The sequence below is a fragment of the Microcebus murinus genome, chromosome 18 (genome assembly GCF_040939455.1).
Source record: "Microcebus murinus isolate Inina chromosome 18, M.murinus_Inina_mat1.0, whole genome shotgun sequence".
Classification (NCBI taxonomy): domain Eukaryota; kingdom Metazoa; phylum Chordata; class Mammalia; order Primates; family Cheirogaleidae; genus Microcebus; species Microcebus murinus.
In genome coordinates this window covers 46111359-46126752 of record NC_134121.1, presented here as the reverse complement: position 1 = coordinate 46126752, position 15394 = coordinate 46111359, and the positions used below count along the sequence as shown (strand labels likewise).

The 15394-nt window shown below is 42.6% G+C and overlaps 1 protein-coding gene across 1 annotated transcript in view; it reads right to left on the bottom strand.

Moving 5' to 3' along the window:
- The window catches only part of NMT1 (N-myristoyltransferase 1), a 37264-nt gene that overhangs the window by 16686 nt on the left and 5184 nt on the right, over window positions 1–15394 (bottom strand). Inside the window, exons 2-3 of the mRNA XM_012786799.3 lie at window positions 5983–6091; window positions 1585–1729 (exon numbers count right to left, since the gene is read on the bottom strand). Coding sequence (XP_012642253.2) covers window positions 1585–1729; window positions 5983–6091 — 254 coding nt within the window. The remainder of the gene's footprint in view (window positions 1–1584; window positions 1730–5982; window positions 6092–15394) is intronic.

The window sequence follows — 15394 nt, the reverse complement described above, 5'->3', positions numbered from 1 at the left end:
CCTTCCTGACAATGTCAGGGCCACTTTGAATAACTGTGGCTTTCTCAAGAGCTATCTGAGAACCAAACTGGAGCACTTTCTACATTTATAGGTGAGACACAGAGGCAAGCAACAAAGTGCTGCCGGGCTGAAGAGGAAAAAAAAGCCCATTAATCCCAATTCCGGTCTTCTCCAGGCCCTACTATTTATGAAGAATGGGTCAAGGTTACCCATTCTCAAATTCCTAATGAAAAAAATAAAATCAAACCTAAACTCCAAACACCATCTGATGTGCCAAAATGTATGGCAGCCACCACAAAATGCCTCTTTATGGATTTCACTCACAGGCAAAGTGTATGGCCCTCCATATCCTCCCTGCTCCTTACTGGGAGTGGTCACTGGCTCCCTACCCTAGCAGCAGCAATGCTATGACCCGGTGTTTTCTGGAGGGCTTAATCAGTGGGCCTGAGACCTGGAATCAGCACCACTCACATTCACCTGCTTTCCATCCCCCATGGGGACACACCTACTCAGCTTGCTTCTGAGCTGTGAACAACCTGTCCAAGACCTGCATCTGCTCTAGAGCAGAGCTTCTCAAACTTTCAAGTAGACACAAATCTCCTGCAAACTCTGATTCTAAAGGTCTCAGAGCAGCCTGAGATACTGTTCCTCTATAAGCTCTTAAGCAATGCCCATCCTGCTGGTCCATGGACCACACTGAGCAGTGAGGTTCCGCACTATATGCCCCCCACCTTTGCAGCTGAAGCCCCTTGGGCACAGCTGCCTTCCTCCCCTCACTAGTCTTTGGCCCTTCCCTGTCCAACCCTCCTCATCCACACCAAACATACTGGTAAAGTCTCACTGTGATCCTGAAGGGAAGCAGTAACATGGACAACTTGAAGGTCATTTACATTTGGTATTGGAACATGTTTTTATCAACATACTTTCCTAGCCACACAGGAAATAAGAATTTGGCCATCGGTGGATCCAGAATTACGATGCAACCATTCCAGAAACTTTTTGTCAGCCGCAGAAGGTACCATCAAGGTTGGGTGTCACTCAATCTTGGCAGGCTCCTCTAACTCCTTGGAGGTCCAGTTAAGTCTAGTCCCTTCTAGAATCCATCTAGACATCTTGCCTGTTCCACCCCTTTAAGAGTTCACTATAGCTTTTTTCAAGGGGTGCAGACAAATCTTACACATGGTATTCCAGGTGTTGGACCATCGCTATTAAGCAAAATGCAAAATTCCTTCACATTTAGAGACAAAGGGAAGAGGCTGTGGACTCTGCCCATTCCAGGATTAAACATTTGTCCAGACAAACAGGACAGTCCCTCTATAAATCTAAATGGGAAGACAGGCCTCTGGGCAGACATCCCCACTCATTGTGTGCCAACACATGATGGACTAAAAGAATCATTATTTGTTCTCAGTGTGTGCTGCTGTGAAATGATAAGGTCTCTGAACAACAGTCTTTTTTATGCTGCATTTAAAATACTCTCCTCTAAAAATAAACACCAAGGAACTCCAGGACTCTGTACTCCCATGGAGGCACAGCCGAGGCATGTTCCTCATCCACAGCTGGGGGAAGAAAGCACATACATACCCAGTTTGGGGACGGGCTGCGTATCCCAGAACTGGTAGCTTCGTTTGCTAGCCTCCTCCATGGTTTTGGCAGGTCCCTGACCCACTGAGAACAGCTCAATGGCCTTCTGTATTTCCTGGATCCTCTCTGCTGGCAAGGAGTTCATCTGCGCAAGACAAATTTGGGGAGAAAAAAGATCCATTATGTTAGTAAGACTTTTGATTAATTATCAGTTCAAGAGTTAAGGGGTACAACTCAAAGAAGGGGTTTGGTTCCTCTGTCCTAATCCCAGAGGTCATATGTTATTGTACAACAACTGGAAAGAGTGATTGACCATGGAACTCAGAATACACAAATGATGGGTGGGTGCTGCCTGCGGGATTTCTCCCTTTATTTGTCTCATGTTATTTGATGACAAAAGTAATGCAAGCTAGTGTAAAATTTCAAACAATGCAGAAATGTATAAGACATAGAAAGTAAAAACCCAATAAACCCATCCCTCAAATATAATCCTTGTCATTGACAGTCTTCACTTAGGAAGATGAGAAGAGGAAAATATTATATAATTTCAGACTTACTTACATCCAAGTTCCAAACACACATACACACACACACTTTTCAAGAACTAAAATTGGGCCAGGCGTGGTGGCTCATGCCTGTAATCCTAGCACTCTGGGAGGCCGAGGCGGGCGGATTGCTCAAGGTCAGGAGTTCAAAACCAGCCTGAGCGAGACCCCGTCTCTACTAAAAATAGAAAGAAATTAATTGACCAACTAAAAATATATATATAAAAAATTAGCTGGGCATGGTGGCGCATGCCTGTAGTCACAGCTACTCGGGAGGCTGAGGCAGTAGGATCGCTTGAGCCCAGGAGTTTGAGGTTGCTGTGAGCCAGGCTGATGCCACGGGACTCACTCTAGCCTGGGCAATAAAGTGAGACTCTGTCTCAAAAAAAAAAACTAAAATTGGATTGTATAATATTCTTCTACAAATTGCTCTTTAAAAACTATACCTTAAACACCTTTCCAGGTGAGGACATATTCTAACAACCAAGTCCATTGTATGTATAGACCACAGTATATTCAGGGAGTCCCCTGCTGATGGGCATTTGGTGATTCTGTTCTTCAGTTTTACAAGTAATGCTGTGAGGAACTTTCTTATCCATCTATTTTTGCTCACTGAGATATATATTTTTGCAGTATAAGGTTTAAGAAAGAGGCATGCTGGGTGAAAGGGTACACACATTTGAAATTATAATATATATCATCAACTTGTTCTCTAAAATTCACTGATACATGTATTGCAAATATCTTCCCAGTTTGTTGTTTATCTTAAGACTTTTTTAAATTTGTCAACTTTTGTTTCATGGGCCCTATGGCTAGCCATGACAAAAACACATATTTTATTTTCTTTTGAGACAGGAGTCTCGCTCCATCGCTTGAGGTAGAGTACAGTGGCATCATCGTTGCTCACTGTAACCTCAAATTCCTGGACTCAAATGATCCTCCTGCCTCAGCATCCCAAGTAGCTGGGAATACAGGTGCACGCCATGATGACCAGCTAATTTTTCTATTTTTAGTAGAGACGGGGTCTCACTCTTGCTCAGGCTGGTCTTGAACTCCTAAGCTCAAACAATCCTCCCACTTTGGTCTCCCACATATTTTCTTCTAACACTTTTCCTTTACTATTTTTTTTTCACTTAAATTGTGAAAGGTGGGACGAATATGAACCAGTATGTTTATACTGCTTATTCCCGGGAGGTGAGACTGTAACTGATTTTAATTTTCTTCCTCTTGCTATGCTTTTCAAAATAAATTCTCTACAATGAACTACACCATTCTGGTAAAGAGGAAAACAGAAAAGCTATGTGAATGGTGTTTTGTTAATAATTTCTAATTTCAAAGTGACCTATTTTGATATAGGCTTGAGCTCAAATCCCCATGATGTCATCCAAACATCCACACCCAAACAAATAAAAATCCCTAAAGCCAAAGCAAGGGCTTGAGCTAGAATTCTTGACTAAAAGGCTTGGGTAAGTCACCTCTCTCATCTTTATAGGAAGACCCCATCCACCCACCTACCTACCTTGTAGAGATGGTGAAGGTTTGGGGCTACTTTAATACATTGACTGCCACACTAGGAAACAAAAACGTTTCCTTGTAGCCATGATGTTTTATTACAAAAACAGAATAAAAAACTTTCGAAAACAAAATGATCCTTTCTAATTTAACGAAAATTTTGTTATTTTTTATTGTTTTCTGTGCAAGAGTTATATGTAACTTGAAAAATAGTTCTCGTGGCTCCCAAGGGGAAGAGACATGAGTTACATATGCTTCACGAGGCCTAGGCTCAAAACTAATGTGAGTTAAATACAACCCACATGGCAGTTAATGTGTTAAATGAGATGAAGTGCCTGGTAAGTCAACATGGTGTTCAATGATAGTGGTATTTTTTTCATAGTGAGTGTGATATTAGAAATAGTCAAAAATTACTTGAAGACACAAGTAGGTAGGAGATTCAAACTGAAGCATAACATTTGAAGCATAAAGAAAGGTATGGTATACTGGATTTCCTGAGAGGCTTGTAAACTGTTTTGGAGGGCATTCTACGGGGGAATTATGAATGAGCTGGCCCCCATACCAGGCCTGCATTGTAGAACACAACACTTACCTGAAATAAAAGGTTTTCTTTGCAATGTTTTTTTGTTTTTGTTTTTGTTTTATGAGACAAAGTCTCACTCTGTTGCCCAGGCTAGAATGCCGTGGTATCAGCCTAGCTCACAGCAACCTCAAACTCCTGGGCTCAGGCAATCCTTCTGCCTCAGCCTCCCGAGTAGTTGGGACTACAGGCATGCACTACCATGCCCGGCTAATTTTTTCTATGTATTTTTAGTTGTCCAGCTAATATATTTCTATTTTTAGTAGAGCTGGGGTCTCGCTCTTGCTCAGGCTGGTTTTGAACTCCTGACCTTGGGCAATCCACCCGCTTTGGCCTCCCAGAGTGCTAGGACTACAGGCATGAGCCACCGCGCCCAGCCTGCAATGTTGTTTTATTTAAGAAATAAAAAAATCCTTACCCATACCTCTGGGTTTAATGCCAGTGAGTCAGTCTTCGGTTGGAAGCTCTAGGCCAGTGGTTCTCAAGAAGTAGAACTCAGAAACAGACTCTGTGGGACTGATGGTTTTCATTACAATGACTATGGCATTAAGAGAATCCTTGCAAATCTATAAAAGTCAGCCTTAAGAAGCAGAGGCCTTGTCACCAGGCACAGTGGCTCATGCCTGTAATCCTGGCACTCTGGGAAGCTGAGGTGGGAGGATTGCTTGAGCTCAGGAGTTCAAGACCAGCCTGAGCAAGAGTGAGAACCCATCTCTACTAAAATAGAAAAATTAAGGCCGGGCGCGGTGGCTCACGCCTGTAATCCTAGCTCTTGGGAGGCAGAGGCGGGCGGATTGCTCAAGGTCAAGAGTTCAAAACCAGCCTGAGCAAGAGCGAGACCCCGTCTCTACTATAAATAGAAAGAAATTAATTGGCCAACTGATATATATATATAAAAAAATTAGCCGGGCATGGTGGCGCATGCCTGTAGTCCCAGCTACTCGGGAGGCTGAGGCAGAAGGATCGCTCGAGCCCAGGAGTTTGAGGTTGCTGTGAGCTAGGCTGACGCCACGGCACTCACTCTAGCCTGGACAACAAAGCGAGACTCTGTCTCAAAAAAAAATAAAAATAAAAATAAAAATAAAATAAAATAGAAAAATTAGCTAGGCGTTGTGGCACGCACCTGTAGTCCCCACTACTTAGGAGGCTGAGGCAAGAGGACTGCTGGAGCCCAGGAGTCTGAGGCTGCAGTCAGCTATGATGATGCCACTGCACTCTAGCCTGGGTAACAGAGTAAGACTCTGTCTCAACTAACAACCAAAAAAAAAAAAAAAAAACCCCAAAAACTCAAATGGAGAAATGTGATATAACTATAAGCATTTAGGCTAATTCATAGCAATTTGATGAACTGTACCCAAAGGGCGTTGATGAATGATAAATAAATCTATGGCATCTGGAAAACAAATCTTAAAAAAAAAAAAAAAGAACCAGAGGCCTTTTATTCTCACAGTGGTAGGGACTTAAGATAGAAAAGGCCGAGAACCACTGGTCTAGGCACCAGGGGCCAGCACATGCAATATGTACCTGTCCATTTGATGGGCACCATGCTTGGGAATCAGTGTCTAACCTACTCTGTCTTTTAAGGTACTGAGACCAGTTTCATGCCCTAAGTCTAGTACAACAGAAGACAGCACTGGGATCCAACTCTTCCATCTTGAATACCAGTGGAGAATGTCAATCTAAGTGGTTCCTATACATTTACCTCCAAACTCATCTGAAAAAGTGACTCTTGGTCACAAGAAAACAGAGCCTCCTTGTTACCTTCACAGGCTGATCCTGGGCTGAATCTGTCTCACTGCCTTTTTCTTTCTTCTTTTTTTGTTTCTTTTTCTTCTTTTTGGCTCCAGTGTCATTGGCTGGACTCAAACCACTGTAAGACAAAGTAAATACTGATGCAGGGTTTTTTAAAAAAAAATCATCTGATTTGAGCTACACTGACAAAGAGCTTTCTGTGGAGCCAGACCTTCCTGAATCAACCCTGCTGGCTTCAGAAGCAGCCTGGAGAACCCAGGTCCCAGAGGGGGCATTTGGAGGACACAAGCTCTCCTCCCTACTCCCACCTCCTCCACTTTCAGGGAGGAGCACTGGGCAAGAAATATCCTATTTGTTTGAAAGGGGCTTTTCCATTCTTGCTTGTATTTTATGTACTTATTTTCTTTAGACTGTCAGGGTGATGGCACCAAAGACAAATGACAATTGTTAACAGGGCATTCACACTATCAATACTTCCTTCAAGCTCTGAATTTAAAAGGATGACAGCCAAAAGGCAGTAGTGGTCTTTTTGGACTGTTTTGCCCTTCCCTCTCCAACCCCCAAATGCATGAGCCTGTATGTGTTTCCCCAGCTGTATCTAAAAAACACAAGACAGTATAGAGAAGGGGAACGGAATGAGGAAAAACACAATGTAACTTTGCTGTGGAGCCCCGTGCAGTGGGCTAGCCCCAACTACTTGGGAGGCTGAGGCAGGAGGATTGCATGAGCCCAGGAGTTCAAGACCAGCCTAGGCCACATAGTGAGACTCTGACTGAAAAAGAAAAAAAAATACCAACAAAATACTGCTTTGATCTGTTCAAAACAGTCAACACTGAGAAATGCCAAATCAGGCCTGCAGGATTGAGGACAACCATTGTCCAGCACTAGCAATCTTGGGAAAATAAAAAAACAAAACAAAACCAACAATAACACCCAGCTACCCCTGTTATAGAGCGATTGCATGCATGTGAACATGGTAAAGGTGACTTCCTCATGCTGCTTTCCCTCTACGTGACACACCCAACAGATGTGGTGAAAACAGCTTCTTAGCCACATTAAAAGTCAAAAGTAGGAGTCCATGCCATGATAAGGCTACTATAAGAAAAAATAATAAATTAGGTGTCCAACCTGCGAGTACAGTGAAGCCTAATCTGCAGGATAAGCTAAGCACAGAGCATGATTTTAACTGTATATTCTAGACAGCCAGTTTTCAAAAAAATTAAAAAAATATAAACTACCATTTCTATTAACATTATGGTAAATACCATTTATAACGGAGAAAGACTTCGGGGTCTCAAAACCCTTTGGGGTTATCATGAATATTACTATCCTTTCATAGTAAGTTGTACTATGTGCTGCCATTTCCTTTAAAGAATGTCTTCAGATTTACCTCTTCCTATTCCTGATAGGCATGCTTGAGGTCGAACTTCATGACCTTACCCTTGGACTAATGTTACCTCTGGACTTTACTGGATCTCCCTGGCTTCACTATCTTTTTGCATCATCCTAAATTCTGTATGTCTGTGAGATTTACCTCTGTGAAAACAGTTTTCCATGTGTCCCTCCCATGCTTAAAAGCTTATAGTGACAGCAGGTTCTTAACTTGAAAGGTGTCAAGGCCAACTTTTCCCTAGGCTGTCCACCCTTACCTCCCACAGCCCCCAGCCCGCCAGGCCTTTCGGTGGCCCCTGACGCAGAAAGACTGTGCAGCCAGGGAGATCCAGGAAAGGCTGGCGATTCCTTTAGTCCAAGAACAAGATCATGAAGTCTGGATACAAGAGCACCTACTAGGTATGATATTAATGAGAGAGAAGGCATAACATGCAGGAAAGATTGAGAACATTCATAGGGGAAATACGGTGAACTCCTTAAAACCAGATACCCAGTGAAACCCCCAACACCATGGCAGAGAATAAGAACCATAAAGTCATCTATGGCCTGAAGTTAACTTTTTCCTCTTACTAATACAATTTTGTTATCACATACAGGGCACTTGCAGCCTGAAAACTGTGCAGTTTTCTTGTTCCAGATTTTCTCACTACAGTCTCAGGATTATGTACAGCATTACAGGATTTAAAAATGGGTCAATAAACAGGCACAGTGGCTTATGCCTATGATCACAGGACTCTAGGAGGCCAAGACAGGAGGATGACTTGAGGTCAGGAATTCAAGACCTGCCTGAGCAGGAACAAGACCCTTTAGCTACAAAAATTAGAAAAATTAACAGGGCATGGTAGCGTGTTTGTGGTCCTAGCTACTCTGGGAGGCTGAGACAGGAGGATTGCTTGAGCTCAGGAGTCTGAGGTTGCAGTGAGCTATGAGGACTCCTCTGCACTCTAGCCTGGGCGACAGAGCGAGACTCATGACAAAAAAGCAAAAAAATCCAAAAAACTGGTTGATGTTAGGAGACAGAGCCGAATCCCACTGTTGGATACAATTTATAAGTCCTTATTCATATCAGCTTATGGAATGAATTATCTGGTCCCTGTTGTATATGAATTACCATAAGAATCATTTTTTATAATCCTATGGAAGAAAGAATCAAAAAAGTCAAGGTGAAGAATTACTGTATATTAATAACTGGGTACTTAAAACACAATTGCATAGGAGGAAAACAGAAGAGATTTTTTTCTTTTTTTAATTTTAGCATATTACAGGGGTACAAATGTTTAGGTTACCTATATTGCCCTTACCCCACCGAGTCAGAGAGTCAGAGCTTCAAGCGTGTCCATCCCCCAGACAGTAAACACTGTACCCATTTGGTGTGAATATACCCATCCCCTCCTCCCCACCCCCATCTGCCTGATACCCAATGAATGTTATGTACTATATGTGCACTTAAGTATTAATCAATTAATACCAATTTGATGGTGAGTACATGTGGTGCTTGTTTTTCCATTCTTGGGATACTTCACTTAGTAGAATGGGTTCCAGCTCTATCTAGGATAATACAAGAGGTGCTAGATCACCATTGTTGTTTGTGGCTGAGTAGAACTCCATGGTATACATATACCTCATTTTATTAATCCACTCATGTATTGATGGGCACTTGGGTTGTTTCTACATCTTTGCAATTATGAATTGTGCTGCTATAAACATTCAAGTGCAGATGTCTTTTTTATAGAATGTCTTTTGTTCTTCTGGGTAGATGCCCAGTAATGGGATAGCTGGATCAAATGGTAGAACGACTTGTATCTCTTTGAGGTATCTCCATATTGCTTTCCACAGAGGTTGCACTAGTCAGAAGAAATAACTTCTTCCAACTTTAGAAGTCTTTACAAGTGCGCAAACTCACTATAAAAACTACCTTCCTGCCTTTGCTCTTGCTCTTCGGTGGAGATGCTTCTGTGCAGCCATAACCTCAGGGACCCCATTTTTGTGGATGGATCTTGAGCTGAACTCTGTTCAATGTATTAGTAATACAAGTGCCTGGCAAACTCTAAAACCCAAACTAAAACCTGAGAACTAATTTTTCTTTTCTTTATACTGGCTGAAATTTGTACATGTAGCTACTGAGCAACAATCCTGTTTCAACTTGTACATCAATCATACAGAAAGCAGAAGAACAAAGAGTAGTTTTTTTGCTTTTTTTCTAAATGAGTCATTTTCATTGAGCTACCTACCACCCACGAGAAAACATTATGAGTTCACCATGGTCAACACTTCCAAACAGGAAGACGACTAAGTCAAGGAATAGACTTTTGAGGAGGCTGCTAGGGTTAGCTTTCAAGGTAATTATAACGATTTTAGTTATTCTTAAGAAACCAAGCTCAGAGGCCTTGAGAATACGACCTCAAGAAGCATCCGTGGAAGTTAATGCCATTTCACAGAAGAATGGCTGCAATTTGGATTCAGGGAGAATGAGAACCAAACTAGAGGACCACACAGAAGGCAAACTATTCCTTCTCTAAGAATTCGGCAGCATTTTAAAAGGAACTTGAAGTTTACACCCACAGGTAGGTACCTCAGGGCATGATGGGATTCATCAAATTGAAAGAAAAATCTCTCAGAGATCTAAGCTGCTAGTCACCATAATAAACTTGAAACTGAGACTGGCCAGAACCAAAACCTTAGAATATAGCAAATCAAAGTCCAACTTATTTCATTTGGTTCCAAAATAAACAGCAGAGAATTTAGGTGAAATTTGCCTTCAGGGGTGAGATCGATACCTGCTCTGGAAAGGAAGATGACAGTTCACATAAAAATATAGAAACTTATATTTTAAAGTAAGTTGATCAACTCATTAATGACCAGCCTAGTAAATACAGGGTCCCCAACCTTTTTGACACCAGGGACCAGTTTCATGGTATATAATTTTTCCATGAACAGGGGATGGGGTGGGGACAGCACAGTGGAGCTCTACAGCCCAGTCCCTAACAGGCCATGGACCCGAGGGTTGGGAACCACAGAATTAGCAGAATGAAAGATCTAGAAACAGGGAAGAAAAGCCATCAAGAAATGTCATCTTTTTTTTTTTTTTTTTGAGACAGAGTCTTGCTCTGTCACCCTGAGTAGAATGCAGTGGCGTCATCATAGCTCACTGCAACCTCAAACTCCTGGGCTCAAGGGATCCTCCTGCCTCAGCCTCCTGAGTAGCTGGGACTACAGGCATGCACTACAATGCCTGGCTAATTTTGCAATTTTAGTAGAGATGGCGTCTCACTCTTGCTCAAACTGGTCTCCAATTCCTAACCTCAAGTGATCCTCCCACCTCAGCCTCCCAGAGTGCTAGGATCACAGGCATGCGCCACCGTGCCCAGACAAAAAATGTCATCTTTTAATGAAGGCCAAAATATCCCAAGTTCAAACATATAAGAAATCCTGTGTGGGGGGGGGGATGGGAAATATAAGTAACCTTAACACTTGTACCCCCATAATACGCTAAAATAAAATTAAAATTAAAATAAAAAAAAAAAAGAAGAAATCCTGTGGATGCTCTTGTATAAAATCAGGGCTGGGGGAGGAGATGGAAAATGAACCCCAGCACTTACTCCCAGAAATAGAATGCAGCACCGGGTGTGTGAGCGGGTGGGAGGTAAGGGCAAGCTGACAGAGAAACAGCAGGAACAGAGAACTTCCAGACAACATGAGCAGGGAGAGTCTATAAAGTGGCCTTCTCTCGGGCGCAGTGGCTCACGTCTGTAATCCTAGCACTCTGAAAGGCTGAAGCGGGAGGATCATTTGAGCTCAGGAGTTCAAGACCAGCCTGAGCAAGAGCGAGACCCTGTCTCTACTACAGAAATAAACTAGCCAAATAACTAAAAATAGAAAAAAATTAGCTAGGCACAGTGGCACGTGCCTGTAGTCCCAGCTACCCAGGAGGCTGAGGCAGGAGGATCACTTGAGCCCAGGAGTTTGAGGTTGCTGCAAGTTAGGCTGACACCATGGCACACTAGCCCAAGCAAGAGTGAGACTCTGTCTCAAAAAAAAAAAAAAAAGTGGCCTCCTCTCAGTCTTACTGGATACCCACAGAACCCACAGAACACTTTCATCATGGGGGAGTGGGAGCTAAGCCTCCAGTGCCAGAAGGAATCTCAGGACCATCTGGCTTAACCTGTTGTTTGCAGATGAGGAAATCAAGGCCCAGAGAGGTGAGGCAAACTGGTCATCAACTAACAAACTAGTACCCAGGGTACTGGGATTACAGGCACGCGCCTCTAATCTCTAAAGACGTAGGGCCATCTCTCCCCAAATGCTAAAGTCTCATTCCCTGTAAGAATTTACCTGAGAATCCTCCAAAGCCAAGAGAATATTGTTTCATCACATTGGGCTCTAGAACAAAGAGCCCAATGAGAGGAGCAAGTACTAGAGGTAACGAGGAAAGTGAGCCCTGTTTTATCCAGAAAGCCTCCTCTGACTACTCTACCTCTCTGATGTTTCTTTTACAATTATGATCTAAACAGTTTAATACTTTATATAACAATATGTTGTTTTCTTGGCATCCCAATGACATTAAAATTTTCCTGAGCATAAGGACCACATCTTATGCAGCTGTTTCCCACAGCACCTCCAGCTGTGCTGAGCACACAGTTAGGGGTTCAACAAATATATGCTTGACTGACGCTTTCCAGGCATAATAGCCCAAAATAAAACCCTGAAAAGCTAGAGCCCAAAAGAGGGTCAGCAAAACATCTTTAGTACCATTTCCACAGGACAGCTGTGTTAATATTCTATGAAAGCGGTGAAAATGCTGTGCTCCTCTGAGCCACTGATGAAGATTTTAAAATTATCAACTTTGTTATTTGTTGTCTTCTCCCTCCTTAGGATTTGTCCCATTCCTTTAAGAGTTAAAACAAAAAAGCTCCAGCTGGGCATGGTGGCACACACCTTGGTCACAGCTATTGGGGAGTCTGAGGCTGGAGGACTGCTTGAACCCAGGAAAGAATTCAAGGCTGAAGTGTGAGATCCTGCCTGTGAATAGCCACTGCACTTCAGCCCGGGCAACAGAGCAAAACCCCATCTCTAATTAATAAATAAACAAACCAAAACAAAACAGCTCCACTGTAACTCTTTCTTTCTTTCTTTTTTTTTTTGAGACAGAGTCTCACTTTGTTCCCCAGGCTACAGTGAGTGCCGTGGCATCAGCCTAGCTCACAGCAACCTCAATCTCCTGGGCTCAAGCGATCCTACTGCCTCAGCCTTCCAAGTAACTGGGACTACAGGCATACGCTACCATGCCCAGCTAATATTTTGTGTATATATATTTTTAGTTGGTCAATTAATTTCTTTCTATTTTTAGTAGAGACGGGGTCTCAGTCAGGCTGGTTTCAAACTCCTGACCTGGAGCAATCCGCCCGCCTCAGCCTCCCAGAGTGTTAGGATTACAGGCGTGAGCTACCACGCCTGGCCCACTGTAACTATTTCAAATGGTTTCAATGTCTTAAACACAGATAACAGGCCGGGCGCTGTGGCTCACGCCTGTAATCCTAGCTCTTGGGAGGCCGAGGCGGGCGGATTGCTCAAGGTCAGGAGTTCAAAACCAGCCTGAGCAAGAGCGAGACCCTGTCTCTACTATAAATAGAAAGAAATTAATTGGCCAACTGATATATATATATAAAAAATTAGCCGGGCATGGTGGCGCATGCCTGTAGTCCCAGCTACCCGGGAGGCTGAGGCAGAAGGATCACTGGAGCCCAGGAGTTTGAGGTTGCTGTGAGCTAGGCTGACGCCACGGCACTCACTCTAGCCTGGGCAACAAAGTGAGACTCTGTCTCAAAAAAAAAAAAAAAAAAAAAAAAAAAAAAAAAAAAAAAAAAAAAAAAAAAAAACACAGATAACAGTTTTATGATATCAGAAGAAAAAAGCTCAGAAAATAAAATTCACAACTTTTGGTCACTTGTTTTCCACCTCTAAAAAATAAAAGTGGATTCTTCGGGCTAAAATTCAAATTTTCTAGAGAAATTTATTAAAAATAAATCATAACCTCTAATATTCTCTTGATTCTACTTTTAGACATCAGGAAATCCTCTGCAAATCAATTTATTCTTAAAGTATGATATGTTCACTAGTAATCCTATTAGTACTTAGAAAGCCCAAAGGAAGGTGACTGAAGTGGCAAGAATCCCCAAGAGGAAAACACATGGCGCCAAGCAGTATCAGTGGTTATTCTCTGCACTTTTGTGGCTGTGGGATCACTTAATGCAATACCCCAAACTCTGCACATTCCTACCAGTTAGATGTTTATATAAAAAACTGCTTGTGAATCCTAAATTATGGGAGATATGAAAACACTTTAGTATTGCCACCATGGTATCTTAGGAGGCCTGTGAAAGGAACAGCAGGGTATGGGAAGGGATTACAAAAGATTGCTTTTACTGCCACCCTCTGCCCTCTCTCAGATAGTTACCCAGAGTTTTGAGGTGAACAAGCCACTTTCCTGTCATGGAGAATAACTGTTTTTTAGAGGGCACAAAAGCTCTGATATACTAAACTGCTTAAAATGGAAATGAGATAAACATGTAACCTCTGTCCACATCCTCGGAGTTTGTCTGGTGAGATAGACTATGACCTGGCAACTCCAAGGTCAAATCAAATGCTGTTCAGAGACCATTATCAGTAATGTACTGAGCAATGATTCTATGCTGGCAGCAATTTCACCCACTGGAATGACCTCTGAAAAAGATAGTCTATCAAGGAGAGTTTAAAGGGACCAGTCACCTCCATTACCAACTGGCTCCTGAGTTTGGGAAAGTCCATGGGTTGCTAAATGGATCCAAAGATAGGACTCACACTGCTGCAGATTCAGGATGCAGAAGTCAACTCAGCAGGGAAAAGAAATCCAGCAAGTTCAGTATGGATCCTTTGAGATGTCAAAGGGAGAGGTGGGAGGCAACTCTCAAGCTTCGCTACAAAAACTAAACCAGTCTCTGTAAGTGAAATCATGGATGATCTGATCCATGTAAAGGGCTTAGCACAATACCCACTACATTAGCAGTCCCTAACCATTTTGGGGAGGCGGACTCAGGTGGTGATGCTCAGCCTCGTTTTTGAAACAGGTCAGGGACTGGTACCAGGCCACAGCCTGGGGACTGGGGACTGCAGCACTACATAGTAATGATAGCAACAGATAACATTTATTGAACACTTAACAGTAAAGAATCCTCAGCTGTCTCCCAGTGAGCAGCACTAGAAAATTTTTGAAGCAAGTACTGACCCTGTCAAAGAATTCTGGTTCAGTGTTTTTGGTGTTTTCAATAGAGAACACCATATTTTGTATGCCTTAAGTGCAACAATCATAAGGGCACCTTCTTTGAGGAATTAGAAGAGAGGTTTAAAGGATAGAGATTTCAGATAAAAAGTCAAAGAGATCATGTCTAACGTTCTTCAATAAAAATAAAGTATTTTGGCCAGGCGCAATGGCTCACGCCTGTAATCCTAGCACTCTGGGAGGCCGAGGCGGGCGGATTGCTCAAGGTCAGGAGTTCGAAACCAGCCTGAGCAAGAGCAAGACCCCATCTCTACTGTAAATAGAAAAAATTAATTGGTCAAGTAATATATATAGAAAAAAAAATTAGCCGGGCATGGTGGTGCATGCCTGTAGTACCAGCTACTCGGGGGGCTGAGGCAGCAAGATTGCTTGAGCCCAGGAGTTTGAGGTTGCTGTGAGCTACGCTTAACGCCATGGCACTCACTCTAGCCTGGGCAACAAAGCGAGACTCTGTCTCAAAATAAATAAATAAATAAAATTTTTTAAAAAGTCAAAGAGAAAAAGCTAAAGAAGCATCCTCCTAAAGTTACTACATCTATAGTTTATAATTCTATGGGCTCCACAGGGAAAGAGTTAACTGCCAACTTAGTAAAGCTGAGGAATTTTAGAGTGAGCACATTAGTTGAACAATGTGAAAAATCAGCAAAACTGCTTTGCCATGAGCAGCAATCTCCCTGAAATAGGCTCTCATTTACTTTTCATTTCTTCTGCTTT